The following is a 22,411-nucleotide window of genomic DNA, read 5'->3' on the forward strand; positions in this document are numbered from 1 at the left end:
AAACGATTTCAACTAATTAAATAAGCTGAAATAAAAACAGAAACATGAATATTTGATTTGAAATTAAAATAAGACAATGTTCCTTGAATAGTAAAATAAAATAAGTTCAAGATCTAAAATTAATAAAAAATAATAATAATAATAAAGCTAAATAAAATGAAAAATGATAATGAAGAAAGCACATAAAATTACTAAAACCTTAAAACACACACACATATTAATAAATAATAATAGTACATAAACTAAAGTAACACTTACTCTAGAAAGCATTCAGGTACAAAAAACACAAAAGATTACCTAATAAAGCTGGGAGCAATGCGCAAGACCACAGAGCATCTTTCCATGCGTGGATTGCCATCGTAGAAGACATCCCTCATGATCGTGAATCTGACGTCACTACTGACCCAGCTCTTGTTGTTGGGACGCCCAAGGCAAAATTGCCTCACTGCACAGGAACTCACGTATGCTGGAGCGCAAAACCTTTCGCCCATCTGCCTGTCTAAAAAGAAACACAACGGACAAAATTTTACAAAGAACTTAAGAAAAGGAATGAATAGTAAAGTGGAACTGACATCTCCTGAATTATCATTTCGAACAGTCAAAGAAGATAATCACAACATGATGTAGCACATAAAATGTTGACAAAGCAGCGGTGAAAATGCAATAGAAGGCTTACCGAGAGTATGGTGTCAGTCCAGCACCCTTCACCTGAATCTCCCAGTGTACAGTGGGATTCTCAAGCAGTAATTCAGGGCTCTGATCCACCGGGGCTTTCACTTCTCCTAGATAACATGCAGCTCCGTCCCCAAGCTGTCCTGCAAACTGTCCAAACTGGTGCCCGCAGTAGCAATGGGCAGCAGGCTCTGATCCTGGCATCACTTTAGATCCGCTGAGATACTCTGGGCCTAGTGGATCTTTCAGAACCTCATCAGCATCAAGACCCAGCAGTGCCAGAGCCGGACCTGAGACTGCCACAAACTTTGGGTTCTTGAGAGGGGTGGGTTGAACTCTAGAGAAGCAGGCCCCCCGGACCTGTCTGACCCCTGGTTCGGTGGAAGGGTCCAGTGGAAGTTTTTTTAAGGCAACATTGTCAAACTCCAGTCGCTCAAGGCAAGAGCGGCTCGTGTTTACGCCCATGTCTTCCATCCCCGCATGTGAGAGCGATCTACGTAAAACAACACCGGAACATATAATTGAAAGCCGCGCTAAACGCACTCCAGCAGGAGCCCATTAACACTGTACTGATCTCTAACAAAGCTTGTTAGTTAACCGACTAATGAAAAATTACAGTCATCCTTACGTAACTGCGAAGAGAACCAAGACGTCCTCAAACGTCCAGGCTGCAGACAGAAATCTGGTCCGTCGTTGTTTTTGTTCCCCCTTAGAAAACAAACACATAAGATTAGAACGTTTATTCAGTCCGCACTTAATTTCAACGAAAAGTGAAATTACAGCATTTTGCTTTGTATTTGTTTATAATATAGAATGTGCATGTAGATGTCATGTAAATACATTTGCAAACCATGCTTCTGAATTTAGGGGTATGAAACAAATAATTATGTAAATTACTGGTGATGTGTAGCTGTGAAACCAAGGTCGTCATACTAACTGTTGATACTGGAAGTCTGAACAAAATTATTTTAAACCTGGAAGACTTGGGAATTGTCATCTTAATGCTGTTATCAAGTTTACAAGTGTTTGTTCATGTAATGATTCATGTAATGTATTCCCAAACCTCTTTGACAAAATATTTCCTTGGAATCTCAACTACGCATTCACTTTGGATGGATAATTTCTTTCTCTTTACTTTTAAGTACATTTAATGGTAAGTTTAAAACAAGTCAAATGAAACGTAATCTAAATATTAGTCAGGATACATTATCTAAAATGAGTAACCTAGATTACATTACTAACTACAATTTTCATCATGAAATCTGTAGTCAGTAATGGAGTATAATTTGTAAGTAATCTACCTAGTAGTCTCTCTGTGTGTGTCTGTGTCTATATATATATATATATATATATATATACACACACACACATGTACATTTATATAAAGTACTTACCGTACAAATTTAAGGTCTGAAGATACGAAAGACAAATATAACATGTTGGAAAATTTATTTAAGAATGTAAGATATACGAGATATATTTGAGCATTAACTATTTGGCTTCTAGGGAAAAAAAAGAAAGAATAAAAGATAGCACTAATAAAAAGTGGGACCATATATTCCCCATTCCCACAGTTAACAATGGTTAGAAGAAAAAAAAAATGAAATTGGAGCAGTAAGGCTGAGGGATGTACAAAAGATGCATCAAATACCTTTGACCCTGGCATTTCTCACCCAAAAGTGCAGCAGATCTAGATGATCAAAAAGTAAAACTGCATGGCATTAACAGGAAGACCGTTTTAGTTTTCAGGAAGACATTCAAGACAAATGTTACAGCTGGAGAAGTAGCCTATACTGGGTCAGTGGATCAGTAGATTAAAAAAAAAATACATTGTATTAAATTAATTAGTTTGTCAACCAGTTTAACTAGTTTGCGACCACCTTGCACTATTTAAATGCAGGGACTGGTGTTATGCAAATAGAAATACTCATTAAGCACCAGGGCACTGACAAATATCTCAGAATGCTAATATATATTTAAAATCATTACAATGTTTTAAAAACTAAAATTAAATAATCCCAACAAATCATCTACACAAGAAATCATGCAGATACATCCATATAGTCATTTCCTTCTCCAGCATACCTGTAAAAGCACAAGGCATGCATGCAAAGCTTTAATCACAGCTTAATTTGAGCCCACAATAGTTCAAAACAGAACCATTTCCATTCAGCCTCTAAACATTTAAAAGAAAAACAGAAGGCATAAGCATTCCTCACCACACTCGAGTGTCATGTGCTTCAAATGTGCCTGTGACCTAGACGCCACATTTACAATAGATTTTCAGTCACCCTATAAGACACAGTTGTAAAAAGCTACATGGAAAAACAAAGTCAACATGTGGACCAGCAATTCCAATTCTATAAGGTCTTTACATTTATTCATTGGACAGACAAATGAATTAATGTAAGAACACAAACAGCTGAAACACTTTTCCTACATCCATCCATAAAAAGAATGATTCCCAAATTGTGGCCTGATGGCCCATGCTAGTGATATATTTTCCGTTAAAAGTTTTTCTCGTCAACTTTACTTTCTTTAATGGAACTCTACACTTTCTCTTAGTTTCTTGCATTTGTTTATTTTGCACTTAATAGTTTCAAGTCATTTTGATGTTCTCATGTGACTCACGACTTTTGAGTTAGTGGTGACTTATGTAGAATGAATAAAAAATATACAAAAAGGTCATATTTTATTCTGCGTGTCAGAGTAATATCATACTGTAAGCGTTAACATTAACTTGTTTCCAATAAGTGAAATTAACCTTTATGCAACTCAGCTTCTATGAACAGCAGCAAAAGACAATAATGAAAAATACTTAAATTCGGGGGAACAGCTGTTTGTTTCGGATAAAATGATTGGATATCTATTCTTACACAAAAAAATATTGAATAAACACATGCAGCTTGTCTAATTTATTAAATAATTCACTAGTTAATAATTTAATAATTGCTAGAAACCATTCCTTTAGCGAGAACCAATTATGAAAACGTGTGAGTGAAACAGTGGACTCCAGATTTAATAGTACCATTTATTATGACCATATGGAGTGAGAGCAAAGCATCATGATCCGTCTCGGTTTCTTTTAGCCCTGTCCAGGTCATGTAGTAAAAGGCACTTAAAAGGGTAGCCAGGGCAAGATTTATGTTGGGCTTATCAGGTAACTTGAAAGACCAAGCACCCATGCATCCACTGTGACTTGAAGCTCTTAAAACACTGCACGGTTGTTTCAGTTTCACTCATTTTAAGCCTTTTTGTCAGAAACATAAATTCAATAAAACAACAAATACTTTGGTCATAATTTTTCCAATGTGCATTACATGCTTTTATCAAGTCATACTTTCAATAAAATCTATAGTTATGCTCTTGTTCACAAATGGTCCTATTGCACAATTCAGGTTTCTCTGGGATACTGTTCCATTAATAAAAAAGGCGGCTGTACCAATCACTATTAATAAACTACAAATTATGGTAGGTTGCAGACTGCTGAACGCCACCTGCTGGGAAACAAAATGCATCAACCACTTGTAGGAATCAACCAAAAGAATAAATCATGGCCAAAAAAAAAAAAAAAAAAAAAAAGACCCTTCAATTCAAATTGAATGATAACATGGGAAATCCTGCTGCAGTTAATTTCCTCATAGGTCATACTTTAAGAATGAGAAAATGGGGAAAGAGAGCACAGTCTGATTTCTTTGGCAGTACATCTCTGCCTCCACAGGTACACAGAGCAGATGGACAGAGTTGAGGAGGTAGAGAGCTAGTTAAAAGCTTCCACCCCATTGTTTATCTCATATGAGATGGAGACGTTGTTTGCCTCTATTCTTCCCGTTACCCAACCACCATCCTGTAGTTAAGGCTATTGGTGTTCAGTGTGATATCTCACTGCGGAAAAGTCTGCTCCAATAAAAGAGGGGTCAAACAGAAGGTTTCTGTACATTTTCAAGAAACGATTGGACTGTTGGGAAAGAGAGTAACGCCCTCCCAACACCCTTGCTGGCACGGAAGCAGGTGTAACCCAGAAGCCCCCACATGGCTCCCTTCAATACGTTGCGTACTACCCAGGCAAAGCGAGACGGTGGAGCCACGCTAAGAGAAAAAGAAAACGATTTGTTATGATACTTTACAGTACTATTTAATACCAAAGTACTCGCAATTATGTCAGCGTGTACCTAATGATCTCATGAATATTGAGCTCTTTATCCCAGTTCCTCTCAATTCCAGGAACATGACCCATCCCGACCACTCCAACCACCACAGCAGGCACTTCTGGAGGGAAGAGCATCATATGACAACAAGTAACATGACTCCAAATATTTTTCTTGAATTATTATAGCATTATTCACATCATATATATTGACTACTTTGAATTAGCCATTCTTTTAAGATTTCATTTTTTTTTTATAGTTTTAGATAAAAGTATAGACCACCCAACATTGAAAATTCTTTCATAATTTACACATCCTCATGTCTTTCCAAACATGTATGACTAATTTTCTTCTATGGAACTTAAAAGATGTTACAGTGGGCAAAAATACAATGGAAGTCAATAGGAACCGAAACCATATGGTTATGAAAAAAAAAAAAAAAAAATCTTCTTATATATTCCAAGAAAAACAGTCATAAAGAACACTTTAGGCTGAACTATCCTTTTAATAAAAACAACAGCGGAATATTTATTTGTAAAAATCAAATGAGCATCATTAGTACTTCACAGCAGAGCAGTGGAAAAGACTGCGGCACACAGTACTCACTCTCAGCATTAGGGGGCGCCTCCACACAGCGCGCTGCTTGTCTAAGTGTGTGTGTGAGGTAGATGTCTCGTTCTGCAACAATAGTGCGGTGGAGGGCTGGAAACTCGCCGATCATCTCTGACATGGTCTGCTCCAGAAGATCCTTTTGTTTGCACTTCTCTACATCCTCCTTGCTGATAAGAACAAAAAAACATATAAAAATCTGATTAATAAAATTTCAATCCAAAAAAAAAACAAAAAAAAAAACAAAGAGCATGTCCAGGCCATATTTCACCCACAATAGGAAAATTTTGTGGATAAACAAAATAAAGCCAATACTTAGGACCATTATTTTAACAAATTATTGACTGTCTTTTTTTATGTTAACTTATTTGGTTTACATCTTATAATTAAAGATAAAGTTATTGCTTCCAGCCCACACCAATCAATTTGGCAAAACTTTAATGTACGCATGCAGACTGGCATCTTTTGCTGTCATGTCCTGGTGTTTTTCCGGTTTCGGAACCATATGAAGTTCCAGATTCCAAGAGACTACTTAAAAATGTCAAGGAGTGATCAATGTGTACATAAAGACTAAGTGGTGTAGAATTGTACCTGATGGGGTCAGAGAGGAAGCACAGTCCCCAGGCCAGACGAGCTTTCTGCCACAGGCTGAGAGCAGCTATTGCACGCTTAAAGGTTACTGGAATGGGCCGATCCCCAAGATGAAATTTACAGAAGGGCACTTTTCCTGCCTGCATTGGGTAGAACAGAAGGAAATGCATCTTTTATTTATGCAGATCAGTATATGCTGTAGCATGCACTCCAGTCTCCACAGGATTCATGTTTCTTGAATATGTGCATTTATTGTTCTTTGATAATGTGTGACATCTGCTAGGAGTCGGAAACGAGTGCATGAGTTACAGTGCATGTCAGGACCATGAGGACTGCGTGAGTGAGCGAGCGAGCATGTGGATTAACACTGACCTCCTTAAAGGCTTCTCTAAACTCTCCTCCGGGGGCCATGCCCAGCTGTTCTGTAATGTGAGCCGAGACTTTGAGCAGCAAGATCTGCATGAGGCCAGACATCACTCCATTCTGACACGAGAATTGCAAGAAAAAAAACAAACGAAAAACAAACAAACAGAAAAATTAGGTTAGACTAGTTACACGTCGATAAATCAATGCAGAGGACTGTGTTTGACAATTTAATAACTATGTCAGTACAGTCTTGGGTTTTGTGGCTGACCTGTTTAATGGCTTGCTGGACCTTCTCCAAGTTAATGTCTTTAGCCTCTTTTAGCAGCGTTTTCTCATCCATCTTAAGCATGGATACTCTGTACTGGCATAACTCCACCACCACCACATCTGGCTGGACTGCTCGGATCGTCTAAAAACAAAAAGCATCAAATCAAAACAGCATTTAATCTATCAGTAGAACACTGACTTTGATAGTAGGAAAAAAAAAACATTATATGAAAGTCACTGGGGACCAGCAGCTGTTTGGTTAGATCTAAAAATAGGCTAAAATATCTGTCCTTCTTTTTTTATTTTGTTACCTTGTAAGGCTACGTTTTTTAAAATAGGGAAATTAGTATAAGTGTATAAACTTATAAGTGGTTTTACGTTCAAACACTGGTTGTTAGTCCATAAAAAGAGAAAGCAGTGGCTTACAGTGGCAACATCCTTCTTGCTGCTGTCGCTGAAGTGGGCAGTGCCAACCAGGTACACAATACTGCCCTCAGGTGTGGTGAGACGGGTCACAGTGTCCGGCAGATCAGGCTCCGTCTGCCGCCGCTGGGTACGCACTTGCCACAATACTTCCACTGCTTCTGAGTCCGCTAAATAGACAAAAACATTTTCATACCAAGATCACAAATGAAAACAAACATTATTTATCCCAAGTACATAATAGGTGGAGCAAGTACAATATTATTATATATACTTTAAGGACACAGTAGAGGTATGGCTAAATTTTTTTTTTTTTTTTTTTTTTTAGAGAACTAGTTTCAGCACTGAAATACAGTATTCTTTTCATGAGATTGAAAAAAAAAAAAACATTGCATGTTAACCAGACAACAATGGTAAGATTGGTCATGAGATCTGCTTTTCAAGCAGTACTGGAACACGAGGATGAGGTTTAGAAAGTAGCTGGTTTGAACTTTTGTGGTGGTGTGACATTTGGTTTAAGCAGTTAAATGAGCTAAATGATCTAAACTAAACTAGAAACTAACTAAAAGGGCTAAATCAGTCAAAATAAACAGCCTCTAAAATATAAATGAGAAAATAGAAAGTAAAATAAATGATGACTTAAAAAAAATGGCCACAAATTAATTTTGGTTTTTGATACATGGCATATTATGACATTAGAAACCTTTAAAACCCTCTAGCATTAAAAATGAAAATGCAACTGGACAGGAATAATACTAGACTGTGCTTAATATGAAATTTGTGAAGCACTAAAATACAACAACTAAAAACAAAATTAAATGAAATTAGAAAACCGAAAAGTCCAAATCTAAGAATGATAAAGTGAAAACTCACAATAACTGTACACTTAAATTATAAATAAATAAACATACATTCAAAAACACTAATAACCCTACACTGGACAAGAATTTTATTTTTATAATACAGTATAACATCTCTAATTTATTATTAATTTATTGAGGACTACACAGCACCATTTCTTACAAAATCATATGAAAGAAAACTTGGATTCAGATCTATTATTTTGTAAACTTTAAATCAGAGAGTACTCACAGAGTCCGAGAGGAAATGGAGGCTGTGCATCATCTTCTGCTGGGCCAACGGAGTCATCCTACAAACAGAAATCATGCATTATCATCTACATATTTCACTGTATGAACGCATTCTGAAAATGTACTGTACACAAAACAGGTACGAACAAGCTTGGCATTCACTATGAGGAACTGCCATTTCTTTTTTGAGGTTAAGCAGATGATATCATAAGCAGATGTGAAGCTTCAGTAAAACAAAAGAATGCTGTACATTTTTCTTCATCGTGGGAAATGCCCACCTAAACAAACAAAAGATGATTATCCAATACACCCAGTACCCACAAGAAGGCACTAGAGAGACTACATGCACATTAAACCATAATGAAAGTAAATAAAAAGCACAAGAAACTGAATCACTGATGCTTTAACTTTCTCAAAAAAAAAAAAAAAAAAGCTTTCCTTTCACAAATTTCCATTTAACGAACTGTGTTCATGGCTTGAATCAAAACCTCCTTAATATTCACAAATAAACCACTTTAATCATGCAAATAAATTAGTTTCTAAATATATCTAGTACATTTCTCACCCTGCCAAATAAGAGAAAACAAAATGTAGAAGTTCTTAATTCTATACCTCTGAGTTGCTGTCCTGTTCCATTGTCCACCGTTCAGTAAATCTTCAACCTGGAAGGTAAAGATAATACGAGTCAGATGCCAAAAACAACACACATAATGTGACTCCACAAAATGATCTTGAGATATTCAACAGATTTGAACACCTTTAGAAGACAGTGTACAGGTCTGTTGGAAATAAATGCCTCAACACTAAACCACACACTGTTTAATTAAAGGACTTCTAACTTTTCTGACTTCTGTAGTTGGGTTGGTTGAGTAAAGTGAGTCATCAGGCTTGATTATCAGTCTGCCATCTTGCCTTGTGCAACTAGACCACGTATGCTTTTCAAACTATTGAGATTCCAGCACAACAGGATTAGTTTGTTTTGCTGTGGGTTTATATCTTATAACATCTTTTAAGTGGCACAGCAAAGCATTTGTATGTTGACCATATAACAGATCGAATCCTACAGAAGTCAGACATTAAAGGTGGCAACGTGATGTCATGAGACCATCGGGTTAGCACACCAAACTCAATTCAGAAAGCTTATCGTGTCTGGCTTATAAACAGCTAAGTAAAATTTGGTTTAATTTATTAGCAAATCCGCTGATCTCGTGCCCATTTTCAAATCAATGTATTAGTCCTGACACAAAGCTAAACTAAACCACAAAATCTGATGGACTAGCAGCAATCTCAGCCACCACTTTGAATAAGCAGCAAATATAAAAATAGCTCTTACATTTGACTTGGCAGAGCGATTATCCACTCTTCACACAAATCGGATCGAAATGCAGTGCGGGATGGTTCTTGACAAAGTAGTTCAGCTACAGGCTAACTGCGCACACATACACCCAGCTGTTAGCCGATGCTATGCTAATATAAGCTAAGCCCCTTTAAAACTTTCAACTGACCAACAATAAGTAATTTATTTGACGCGCCGTGACGTCTATAATATTTAATCGTATTAGAGAGAGATCTTAACAATCTTAAAACTAACTAACTGACTGTAGTTTGTTTGCTAGCCTCGGCAAAAAATGAAATGATTAAAGTTAGAGCTACTGTCAGCTGCTGGCATGAAGTGACTCTGTACTGTAGCGCCGGCCCTTACTGCAATGCATTCTGGGTAATGTAGTATATAGGATGATAGAGACTGAGGCCTATCTATCTATCTATCTATCTATCTATCTATCTATCTATCTATCTATCTATCTATCTATCTATCTATCTATCTGTCTATCTGTCTATCTGTCCGTCCATCCGTCTATCTGTAATCTATCCATCCATCCACCCATCTATCTATCTATCTATCTATCTATCTATCTATCTATCTATCTATCTATCTATCTATCTATCTATCTATCTAATTACAAAAATAGAGTATACTTTAAATGTTACCCTGTTATCTCGTAACCTTTAAAGCTGTTAACTGTTACCTAAAGGGTTCCAGTTTTGGGTAGTTATTCTAAAAGAAAAATTAATTACTAATTTTGTAACATGAAAAAAAATACAAGTGAAAGTAGATGGAACTACTTCGACTCACGTTTATACTTTCTGAAACAAAACGTGGTTAAAATCCGAAAAAACTGTTCTGTCTTTTTTGTTGTAAAAGAAAAAAAGAGAGATACATTTTGTTCAGCTGAAATAGCCTACATCTTTGTTTAAAACAGATTACGTTGGTCAATTAAGATTAAGTTATTTGTTCATTGAAATTTGCTCTTGACATTCAGATAATATTACAACTGAAGACAAAGTTTTAAAACAATATGTTTATTATGGTAACTACAATTCATTACCCTGGTGACCATCATAACCAATGCGATGTCAGTAAGCCCAAACGCGAAAAAAGGTGTTTCATATTAGCTAAAAATGCTGAATGCCTTTAACAGAGCTTATGTGGGATTGTTACAGAGACAGGTGGGATTTCTCAACATACTGGTTTCAGTGTTTTGTGAGGTAGTAGTAAGCATTTTATGCATGATATTAAAAATGGCTTACATCATTTTACAACATTGTGACCCTTATACACCTCTTTCTGAGGATCACGTATAACAGAAATATCTCATCAAACAGATATTAGAGACAGGCTAAAAAATGATAAAGGGCTGATTAAGATCAAATAAAGACTCAAACTCATGTTTGACTCATGTAATTTGTGTATCATGTGTTTAATTAACCATTGAACATGCAGTATACAACCAATGTGATAATCTAACATTTGTTTTTTTTCTTTTTGGCATAGATTAATTATTTTTTCTAAGCAGGTTACTTGGTTGAAATGCTGCAGTTCCATAAATATACACATATTGAACATGAACATTTGTCAATAATTTGTGGCACAAAATAGACAAAAAAAAAAGAATGAAATGTCACTACAAAACAATTATATTTCCGCTAACGCAAGAACAAAATAAACATGGCCATTTGTCTATCCTTTTTAACATATTGGCTCAAAGACCAGTTGCCATTAAGATTTTCAAGTTTGAGATTAGCACCCTTAAAACCATCATATTATATTCTCATCTAAAAATTCGAGGCTGGAAAATCAGGTTCAGTGCCTTCCCCTCTAATGGTATTGCCATTCATGATCTGTGTTCGCTGTATCACAAAATCATTATCAAAATATTGCACTTTCGATGCATGATATGTGCTTGAAAAACAGCGAGCTGCAGCAGCTATCTCTAATATCAGTCTCATGCCTTGTGGTTAGAGGTGCTCTTGGATACTAATTGTGTGCTTCTTGTATTCACTCAAAATCACAAAAGTATGTTTTGGCAGGGCTTTTGTTATACTTTATCCCAAAATGCATAAGTGAATATCAAGGATTTATAAAGGTGGAATGACACTTACACAAACTGGTTCATGGTGATTTTTAGGTATCAAAAGCATCTTTTATGAATCCACTTTAGTTTGAAAATCCAGCTGAAGAAGCTGAAATCTTTCTGTCAAAACGTTTGTTCAAAACAGCTGGTATAAGGATCTATATTTTTTTCTGATGATCCGGAGTTGAATGTCTTTGAGCACTTAACCCAAAGACCCAGAGTGATATTGTCTCATTTAATAAGTGCACCAGAGGTGTTTGGATGAACACATCATGTGACAGTCTTTTAAAAAAAAGAATGCCTAAAATCTCTCATATTCTATTTTTTTCCCCTGTACATCTAAGTATATACATTCTAAATTTGCATATTATTGCGACAATAAAACATGAGGTTGCATATTTTAAGAATACATGTATTGCGTCGGATACCTTAAGACATCTATATGAAACAGACATTGATTGTGAAAGACAACATGAAACCATGTAGACATTGATGATACAGGAACAAATGGTGCTTTGTGCAAAATTCTGACGTGCCTTGCCTTCATTTGGAATGTCATAGGGAACTCGTTAACCCATATGGTGAGCACCAAGGTCATGGGTGATTTTATTTTCCCTCAAACTACACACGTCCTAATATGTGAATGTAAGGCTGGGAGATGATTTTGAAAGGTGCACTTATTTCTTACACAAATAAATTAACCGTTTTTAATAATCCAGCAGTAATTGAAAACTCCAGTTTAACATAAACAAAAATAATTAAGTGCACCTTTAAGAGTACAAAATAGGTTACACATTGGCTGCCCCAATGTCCCATAATCTTCATCTCTGAAAATGAAATAATGTGAGCTCCTCCACTCATAATGGAAAAACCATTAACATAACCCTAAAAAAGGGCATATTCCTTTGTGCTTCAGTTCATATACTAATTGCTTTTGCATTTGTGTGTGTGTCGGTGTGTATCTAAAATTTTCTTCAACACTCTCCAGCAGCAATCAACTCTCCCGGTCTGGCTAGTCTGTCCCTTCTGTTTTGCTCCTCCTCATCCTCATACAGTGTGTGATGGATGCTCAGCAGCGGGTGTGAGGGGTTTCGACTAAAAGGCCCTGGCTGGCTCTCAGGCTCTGTCTCTTGATTGAGAGGATCTTTGACATTCGGGGAGTCTGGAGGTTGCATGTTGGTTGCTCCACCATTCATATATGATGTTGTGGAGAGGGTGGCTGTGGAGAAGGCAGGGGTGGTCAACAGTGGAGGAGACTCTTTCTTCTCTAAGGGGACAAATGGTGATATAGAATTATCAGTAATACAAATATAAACCATTGTGTATAACACATTGTTTTATGTCTGATATTAAAATGCACATTTTTCTAAATAAATAATAATAATAAAATCTAAAATCAATTATTTTAAATCCTACAAGTCAATTTATACATCACAACATTTTAATGTACAGAGTAAAAATGGATAAATTCATTTTGAGATTTGCTTAAGATTTAACAAAACATGTTATGTGTTATTAAATTATTACTGTTTTTAAAAATGAACTTGAAATAAGCTTAAGTGTGTGAATAAGACGAAGAAAAGGTAATGTAAAAATAGGAAAATTAAAAAAATAGGTGAATATTGGGCGATCTATTGAATGTGCAATTAAGTACTGCAGGAACGGATTACTAAAATTCTAATCTAAATGCGTTTTTGCACTTCCAGTTCCATCATCCCAAGGTCAAATTATTATTATTATTATTATAATTTTTTTTGTTTGTTTGAATGACTGAAATAAGGTCTGTGGTTAACACAAGTTCAAGATACATTTTCATGTTTTATTCTATGGCATAAAATATACCAGTAATATCACCTCATAGGCGTTTATGTACAGTATATTGAAAAATGCAAGATGTGTGGCTAAATAGACTATAGAGACATCCAGATGTCTGAGACATTTAGAAGTGTGAGACATTTAGATGTCATCGGACCAAACAGAAAAACTCTACTCAGTAGACTGCTTTTACAGCCTCATTATGTTTATATTTGTGCTCTTGCAAACTATTTTAATTCAAACTTTCCAACTTGTATAATTTAAATAAAGATTTTTTTAAAGATTTGTCATGCAACTATGGTGTAGTTAATTTATACTGTATTAAACTTTTTACTTCTGGTGATTGCATTTCACTTCAAAAATTCATAGAAGTTAAATTAATTTGTAAAGATTACCTTAATGAACAAAATGTGTAATAATATGTATGCTAACCTCTGTGTTGGCCTACAAAAATACAGCATCCCTGCAGCATACTCTAACAATTACAATATGGCACCAATCAATTGTGCATTCCTAGAGACAATCCTAGCATACCAGTATGAGAAGAGGAGACATGGACAATTGTATGTGGACCCTCAATATACACATTACTGAGAGCGTGCTCAACCGGGGGTGGCTCAGGATCGACCGTTTCTGTTTTTGCTTTCTGGATGGTTAGCATGTAAGGATGAACATCCAGCGAGAGGTTAAGAGTGTGTTTCTTCTCTATATTATTTGTTTCTGCAGCTGAAAATAGAATTTGTAAAAACATGATCAGTAAAGGATTTTAATGACATTTGCTATACTAACCAAACCAGGTTTTATGACGCCAGTACCTTTGTTAGTAGGAGGATGTTGTGTGCTCTTGCTGTCCAGAAGTGGAGCAATAATGCTATCTGGTACATTCTTCCTTCGGACTGGTTTAGGTTTGTCTGCCTTTATACTGTTTTCCAGTCTGGTTAGATTCAAGGGTTCCTGTATAAAAAACAGAGAGATATGAGGGACATTTCAATAATAGAAGGACCATTCGGCAAGTAAGCTCAACTAAATGAGTATGTCTTACCTTAAAAGGTTGTGGCAGAGGGTTAGATGAGGGGATCCACTTCATCTTCTTGCGGGGTCTCTTGATTACTGAGGGCTCTCCTCCCAATTCTCCCACACCCAGCATTGAGGGGTCCAAACTGGGGTCAATAGTCTGGTTCCCAGAGTCTCTCACAGTCGGAGTGGCATCGTGGTTGGATTGAGCCAATGCTGCCAGCAGCTGCCGCACCACGTTATCATACATGAGGTCACTCTCGTTGGTGATAAAGTCCAGTCTGTTGAGAGACTTAATGTGGTCTCTGTTCTCATTACAGAACATGGCCAGAATGTTAATGTCACAAAATTGTGACTTCTGCCAGCGCCGGCGTGTTTTGATACCAACTTTGTGCAGCTTGTCGAAGACGAAATTTGACTTCCGGACTACAAACAAATGCAGCAAGTTCACAAGGATAATGAGGTTCATAGTACACAGCAAAGCGATGTCCACTGCGGCCATAATGCGCTGGAGCTGCACAGCTGGGAGCTTGCAGTTAACATTCAGCCGGAGTTCAGGGATGCTGCTAGTGTCCGGTGGCTTGCCAAGCGCGCAAGTGAACTCGTTCTGCCTCTGACGGGCATAGTAGGTGCTCAGGTACGTTATGGGTATTGAGCTGAGGCAGATGATGGCTAAATGTCGCCCCAAATACAGCTTAGCCAGAAAGTTACTCTGCCCACGGCGCTCAAGATACTTCTCAAACAGGTTCTGCTCTGGGCTCTTCTCCTTCTCTGCGTTCTCAATGATCTCCCTCCGCTCACGTTCTGTAATCCCCGGCCCCTTGGACTGGATCTGCTTCTCAATCTTGGGTGCTCTGCCTTCGGCCGCCCTGTGGTAGCAGTTGTCAATCTCTTGAAGCAGGAAGTTGAGCTCAGAGGTGAGTCGAGTGGAGGCCAGGAACTCCCATGCCAGGGCAGGTATGTACATGATGCCTGCGAAGGCCAGCAGAGCGTAGGGCAGAAACTTGTGCTCAAACAAGGAGGGCCGAAGCTGGGGGTCGACTCCAGGCACTGCATCCCGCAGCTCTGTCCAGCAGTAGCCTCTGGCATACAGGGCCTGGTCGCGTGTGAAGTTGTGTGGGGTGTAGCAATATATAGATTCCTCTAAAAGTGAAGGAAAATCCCACTTCACAAAATATTTAGGATCTCTGAAGAGCAATCAATTAAATACCACTAGTGTCCATACCACAGCTATAATGATAATGACACAAAGGAATGATGGGTCTGGAATCACTTTCAGAGCTATTCTTTCCAGCTGATCAACAATAAAATACTGACAACCAAAATTCAATTTGAAGAACTAAAATTTAACTGAAATGAAAATTAATCGTAATATAAAAAAAACAAGAAAATTACAAAAAAAAAAAAATATTAAAATGAAAACTGAAAATATAAAAATAAAAAGCTAGCTAAAAATAATACAAATATTAGAGTAAATAAATAATACTAAAATAACATTGACACCAATATAGTTTTATAGTTACAATTATTATTCTTGATGTTAACGGTAGAGATTTTAATTTCATCAACTACATTATTTATTATTTTGTTGCCAGTGCAATTCAGTCAAAATCAATTTAAGGAATATTGTGTGATGCAATATTGACTAGATTTAATTGACTAGATTCTCATCAAAAGATGGAAAACTGCAACTAAAACTGTGTAAAAATGAACACTGGATATTACAACTGTCTCTATCCAGGAAAATCTGGCAATTGGTTTACCCAGCAGGGATTTGTTTCTTGTAACGAGCTGTCATTACGTTGGAATGGGTTTTCTACATAGTATAAGGCAGCACAGGCCAATAATGATGAATCAGTGATAAAACAAATGCTACATTTGTCTGTGCCAGTTGGACAAAGATAGAGGTAATTCTTTCACAGCTGCTGTAACTCCTATACAGTAGTTGCTTCGACCTTATTTGGGGATTATTCAGTGGATTGCACTCCTGCACAGAATCAATCATGTTAAGAAAGGTAATATTGTCATTAGCTCTAGTTTACTAAAGCAGACTTGTGCATGTTATTATTTGGTGTGTCTAGATAGAATAAAATCTTTAAAAAATAACAGGCTGTAACCATATTTTGTACTTTTAAGTTTCAGATTGATTCAAATTAATATCCTTGCAATTTATCCTAAACAGCCTCAGCCAACACAACAATGAAGGCTTGGCTTTCACTTACCCTCGTTCCTGCTGTATAAGTATTCCTATTACAGAAACAATTATTGCAATGTAGCAGCCCTCAAATGATATGGGAAGGCAATTTAACTGCAGACTCAAAAGAGTTCCTACTACAACCTTTCTAAGCATTAATGCATCTCCAACATTTATTCAAATTTAAACTATACTGCATGTTTCTGCCCAGCAGGGTTCTCAATGTTCAGTCACAGCCAGTTGGTGCTGCTATGCAGTAAGACTGACTCAGCATTCAGAGTAAACCCCCTCCTACCACCACAACCTCTCTTTATTTCTCTCTCTCTTTTCCTACTTACTCACCCCACAATATCTCTAGCTAAAATAATTTAACCACTCCTTTGCTGGATAGCAGAGGACCGCAGGAATACCGAAAATCCCATAAAATATAGCAGTTAATAATAGCTCAACTTAATACAACTTAAATCTGGCACTTCTTTCACCAGTGTCACTCACTGATTTAACATTTTAAGCCATATCATCAATTCTTTATATGCATACATGTGTTTGCCCTAAGCATGTTTACATCCACACATTTTTATGAAAATACATTTTGCATAAAAAATACTGAATGGAAAAATATGAATGTGAATGTGCACAACAAATATTGAGGCTTGAGTCATTTTAGTATAAGCGAGGTTACTTTTTATTTTTACATTTTCTGTTTTCAATTTATTTTAGTTTTAGACATTTTTTGTGCTATTTGTAATTTGTATTAATTTTTCTTTATGTCAATATAGTTTTTATACATTTTTATTTCAGTTCAAGTTTTGTTTATTCTAGTACCATTTTAATAACAAGTTAAATAAAATTAATATGAGAAAAGCTGAATAGCTGTATATATATATATATATATATATATATATATATATATATATATTAGGGGTGTAACGATACGCGTATTCGTATTGAACCGTTCGGTACGACGCTTTCGGTTCGGTACGCGGTACGCATTATGTATACCGAACGGTTCGTTGGAGTATTTAATTATATTTGAAAAAAAAAAAAAAAAAAGAGAGAGAGAAATATAATGATATGCGTTCAACAAGGTAGCCCAATAACCCAAACAACGTAACAGGCAACGCCCCTGACACTCCCGAAGAAGAAAAAAACACCATCTTATATGTTTATGTTAGGCTACTCAGCAGGCGCTCGCTCACTCAGTACGCGCTGAAGGCTCGTTGCAAAATAGCCAATGCGTTTAACAGACTAGAAATGAGAAGATCCTCCAATAACCAACAGGTCTGGTGTTTGGGTGCACTTTGGATTCCCTTTAAGCTATAATGGTGATGGCAAGAGAGTGGTGGATAAAAAAACAACGGTATGTCGCATCTGCAACATGACAGGGTACACCAGCGGGAATACAAAAAAAAAAAAAAAAAACACCAGCGGTAATATCTGGGATATATGCGTCAGTACTATCTGGGAAAAGACGAAAAAAAGGAGAAACATGCACGCAGCAAACTATCCCTGCAGCATTTAGAAACTATAGCTTACAGGGAATCCAACCCAAACACCAGACCTGTTGGTTATTTTAGGATCTTATATTTCTGGTCTGTTAAATGCATTCGACATTTTGCAACGAGCCTTCAGCGCGTGCTGAGTGAGCGAGCGCCTTAGGGGCCGTTCACATATCGTGCCTAAAAACGCATGGAAAACGCTAAGCGCGTCTTTCTCCTCCTTTCCAAAGCGCTTGGGCAGAAGCGCTCATGAGGCGTCTGTCTTTGCTAAGCAACAATGACGTGCTCTCTCCATGAGACGCGGAAATTTCAGCGAAGGATAAATGGATTTGCAGCTCTAAAAATCGCTTGCAGGAGCTCTGCTACTAAATTTATTTCAAAATTGCAATCCATATACAACTATGATCAGCTGATCCTTCATCTTGGCTGAGCTCTCAACGTTGTTACGGGAAAGGATGAAGCTGATTGGTTGGTTCTTGTCACATGACCCGCGGTGCGCTTGCGGCATTCTGAAAAGTTGAGATGTTTTTACATTTTGCTGTATCTAAAACGTATCGAACCGAACCGAACCGAACCGTGACATCAGTGTATCGTATCGAACCGAACCGTGAATTTTGTGAACCGTTACACCCCTAATATATATATATATAAAATATTAGTTTTTATTCTATTTTTTATTCGGTTTTAGGTTCAGCTTTAATTTCAATTTAAGTTAACTATAATAACCCTGATGTATGCTCCTTTGAGGAAGATACATTTTTTAATTAGTAAGAAGTGCATAAACTGATGAAACACGTGTACCACATAAATCCCTAGACATGCATCAGAAAGTCATGTGACTGAATAATTTACTCAGATTTTTGTCTGCTATCACCATGTCGCTGCTCACTGGCATAAAGTCGAGCTCTGTTGTTCCTCACATCCTCAGAAATCATCACCTCATGTTGAAAAGGAATGGCTTTCAGAACTCTTTCTCGCTGCAAACTGTAAGGTGTTTACTTCTCCAGACAATGCTGCGTAACACCACTAACCTGCAAAGTTCCGTGTGAAAACTAATGTGACCAGCAGTATAGGGATGATGACAGTTCCTATGGTGACGACCCGGTCAAAGGGCAACTCTAGTTTGAGTTGCACCATGAGACCCGCCAGTACACCGCTCTTCTCATCCTGTGTGGAACCCGGCAGGATCAACTCCTTCAACTTCTCACCCGCAAGCAGAGCCGTGGCCATGTCCAAGTTCTGCTCGAGGATGTTCTGCATTCGGCACCAGCAACCCGCTCACCACTAACCTCACAACACTCCTGATGGGACCTGAAGCTCCTCCTCCTCCCAACCCGTCAGCCACTGGATTGGCTTTTCCCTGCAACAATATAATGAGTTATATGTAAGAGGTGTTGAGTTGAAGGATGCAAGTGGATCTTCTAAGTGTCACAAAGGAAGCTTTGTGGTCAGCCTGAGTTAATGGGTTATTAATGGCTGATCTCGTCAGAGGTAGATTGAAGAGAGGAAAATCAGAGTTGATCTGTTGCTTCTACTGACAGCTGGGATGAATTTCTCATCATATCTATTCCACTTCTGCAAAAACCTGTAAATGAACAAGAGAATCAACAGATTACAGATTATCAAGAAAATGTAAACCGTAAAGATAAACTGTAAAAGTACAGTAAATTGCATTTGCTTCTGCATGTTCAGACTATGAAAGTGCATGTTCCTTTAATTCAGTAACCAGTGGAGTGTGTCTATCTGCAGAGTCCTTAGAGAGCGTGCAATAGTGACAAGGACAAAAAGACATCCAACTAGAGGCTTAATCATTCAAGACAGTCCAGATTAGATTACAAAGATGGTACACTGTTGTTCTTTAACTCATTGGACAGATTTACAGCATTATTTCCAAATGACAGATGGAAGCTTGATATGTTGCAGAGTGTCTTTGCCCACAGTATAAAACACAGACAAGACAATATCTGTTGCACATTTAGAAAATCAATATATCTCGCTTTGAGCTCAAGAAATCAATAAGGAACAGCTTTCTAACAAATGGAAAGAGCAATACAAATGGCAGTAACCCCACGTTGGTAAGTAAACTTTATTTTTGGGATGAAGTAAATAAGTTTTTCAACTGAATGACTATGTTAATTGTTTATTTAGAATTTTAACAAAACAATGGTCAAGGCTGTGGCAAAAAAATGTTGGTGTCTTTGTGATTGACTTTATTTCGGCAAATATATAATAATATTAATTTAATTTAATTTAATTAATTTGTATTAAAATATTTAATCAATGCAAAAAGCCAAAAAAAAAAAAAAAAAAAAAAAAAAAAAACAATTATATATATATATATATATATATATATATATATATATATATATATATATATATATATATATATATATATATAAGAAATTACATTTAATACATATTCAACCTGTAAAATAACTTTGTATTAAATGCAAGGTTAAATTTCTACGGGTAAAATTTTTAATTGTATGTTATTTTATTGGATGTTGAGCAGTACACTCACTCTATCCGTATTAAAGTAAAAAAAAAATTGCAATGTGGTTGAAAAATCATGTTACCATGCACCTAGACTGGTTGAGAATCATTAATTTGGCCGATAAAGTATATTGCACCCTGTTACATATATAACAGACACTGCGGTCAATATATTATGATCTGTTGACTTGCATGTTTTTCAATTTCGGTTTTGAATTATTACAATTGGTGCTGAATCTTGAATACAATATGTGCTGATATTGATACTATATAAGACACTGATATAAGACACTAAAAATGTACTTATGCCAGGCACAGATTAAGCTTTTATTTGTCTCTAGAAAGAGCATCTTTGGCCTAGTTAGGGACAATATAGATCACATAAGAGACTAGAAAGAAGACTGAAAACTCCTTTCACAGCAGGTTTGTTAAAACTCTGAAACAAGTTGATAGTTATTAGGAATATGCCATGCAACAGCATGCAGTATCTTTTAAGGTAAAACATCCTCAGATATAATCTATTTTCACTGACAATGCTGTAATGACACATTCTGACAGTGAATGTTTAGGAGCAATAAGGTCATGCGGTGCACATCACTTACGCTCGGTCGAGGAGCTGTCCATCACTGGATCATCTGGCTAGGATGACACACAGCGGCTTAAGACATAGATATGATCAAATATACGTTACTATATACGACATGAGCGGGGGAAAAAACAGACGGAGAGGAGAGGAGAGGGTTGCTTTGACTCTAATCTTCATGATGTCACATACCTGCAGTCAGATTACTCGATTATACCGAGGAACACACAGAGCCTGTATCCTATGATAAAATCATCAACATCAGGAAATATCTCCTCACAACGACCAACAGATCCCCCCCAAAAAAACAAAGGACGCGGATGCTGTGACTTGTGCTATGACGCTGAGCATCCCCGGCGTCTGAAGAGTTAATCTGCAGTGCGGGCGAGCCGTTTCAGCGTGTATCCGGACACACACCGGTTTGTTCCGCCTCTCGCCGTCCCTCTCACCCTCCCCTGACAAACCTCACACACTTCTCCGGTTTCCACCATCATCTTCACACAGACGTTCAAGGACATTCATTGTCAACGCATGTTTGAATTGCACGAGACTACAGTAGGCTGTATCGTTAGTAGGCGTGCGTGGAAACGCAAATAAATTTGCTTAAGTAAAACGTTACATTTTGGAATTTTGAAGATATGTATTAGATTATATTTTTTTCCATATGCTCTGCTGCTGTACTGTATTTTTCATCGGTTTTTTTTATATTGTGCTGTATGTTATTGTAAATAAAAATCCTCCAGCCCAGGCATAAGATTCTATTCTATTCTATTCTATGTATCATTGTTAATGTTACTCTAGTGTGAAATCTGGAAATATCTCTAGGTTACAGTGCAGTACCTTTATTTTTGTCATATCAATTTTATTTTTATAACAAAAATGTTATATACAGATGTGGCAAAATAATTTATGTAAAGAGAAATAAAGACTGTAAAGACATTTGTTTAAAAACAATGTACTGTAAATATAAAAAGGCAGCTATAGGAACATTTTATTCCATAATTGTACTGCTTTATGCAAATACTTTTGATATACTACAGCAAGATAAGAACATTAGTTATGTAGTGTTTGTTTAATCCCTTCTGCAATTTCAGAACATAAATTATCTGAAAAAAGTATTTTATTCTAGTAAATTAAAGGTATAGTTCACAAAATAAATAAAATAATTATATTATTTACTAATTCCAAATCATTCCCAAAATGTTTGACTTTCTATCTTCTGTGCAACATAAA

At 36.7% G+C, this 22,411-nt stretch overlaps 2 protein-coding genes and 1 pseudogene across 3 annotated transcripts; all 3 read right to left on the minus strand.

Moving 5' to 3' along the window:
* Window positions 1–293: 293 nt before the first annotated feature.
* On the minus strand, window positions 294–1,375 carry LOC113076026 (selenoprotein O-like; annotated as a pseudogene).
* Window positions 1,376–2,629: 1,254 nt separating this feature from the next.
* Window positions 2,630–9,867, minus strand: LOC113076024 (traB domain-containing protein-like). Of its 2 annotated transcripts, none has more exons than XM_026248669.1 (10): window positions 9,501–9,867; window positions 8,780–8,829; window positions 8,169–8,226; window positions 7,080–7,246; window positions 6,655–6,795; window positions 6,393–6,503; window positions 6,021–6,160; window positions 5,427–5,599; window positions 4,845–4,941; window positions 2,630–4,761 (listed from the first exon to the last, which is right to left on the minus strand). In XM_026248669.1, the coding sequence occupies exons 2-10, from the start codon at window positions 8,801–8,803 to the stop codon at window positions 4,590–4,592; spliced, it is 1,083 nt and encodes a 360-aa protein (XP_026104454.1). In that variant the 5' UTR covers window positions 8,804–8,829; window positions 9,501–9,867; the 3' UTR covers window positions 2,630–4,589. The 2 variants fall into 2 exon arrangements, with proteins under 2 accessions (XP_026104454.1, XP_026104455.1); XM_026248670.1 differs by lacking the exon at window positions 9,501–9,867 and adding an exon at window positions 8,925–9,470 and having other exon boundaries at window positions 4,590–4,761.
* A 2,112-nt stretch (window positions 9,868–11,979) lies between these two features.
* Window positions 11,980–21,470, minus strand: LOC113076025 (pannexin-2-like). Its single transcript, XM_026248671.1, has 8 exons — window positions 21,371–21,470; window positions 21,198–21,253; window positions 19,642–19,687; window positions 19,134–19,462; window positions 14,438–15,552; window positions 14,211–14,349; window positions 13,930–14,121; window positions 11,980–12,847 (listed from the first exon to the last, which is right to left on the minus strand). Exons 4-8 carry the CDS (start codon window positions 19,360–19,362, stop codon window positions 12,555–12,557), a joined length of 1,968 nt encoding a protein of 655 aa, XP_026104456.1. The 5' UTR covers window positions 19,363–19,462; window positions 19,642–19,687; window positions 21,198–21,253; window positions 21,371–21,470; the 3' UTR covers window positions 11,980–12,554.
* Between the last annotated feature and the right edge of the window lie 941 nt (window positions 21,471–22,411).

This window comes from Carassius auratus, unplaced genomic scaffold, assembly GCF_003368295.1.
Source record: "Carassius auratus strain Wakin unplaced genomic scaffold, ASM336829v1 scaf_tig00018346, whole genome shotgun sequence".
NCBI classification, from domain to species: Eukaryota; Metazoa; Chordata; class Actinopteri; order Cypriniformes; family Cyprinidae; genus Carassius; species Carassius auratus.

Bases quoted from the DNA above. Each gene is read 5' to 3' on its own strand.
- LOC113076024 (XM_026248669.1), bottom strand. From the start codon at position 8,803: ATGGAACAGGACAGCAACTCAGAG. The intron at 8,227-8,779 runs GTATAGAATTAA...TTCTGTTTGTAG, and splicing joins AACAGGACAGCAACTCAGAG to GATGACTCCGTTGGCCCAGC. The intron at 7,247-8,168 runs GTGAGTACTCTC...TTGTCTATTTAG, and splicing joins TCCATTTCCTCTCGGACTCT to CGGACTCAGAAGCAGTGGAA.
- LOC113076025 (XM_026248671.1), bottom strand. From the start codon at position 19,362: ATGCAGAACATCCTCGAGCAGAACTTGGACATGGCCACGGCTCTGCTT. The intron at 14,350-14,437 runs GTAAGACATACT...TTTTTTATACAG, and splicing joins CTCTGCCACAACCTTTTAAG to GAACCCTTGAATCTAACCAG. The intron at 14,122-14,210 runs GTACTGGCGTCA...TTCTATTTTCAG, and splicing joins ACATCCTCCTACTAACAAAG to CTGCAGAAACAAATAATATA.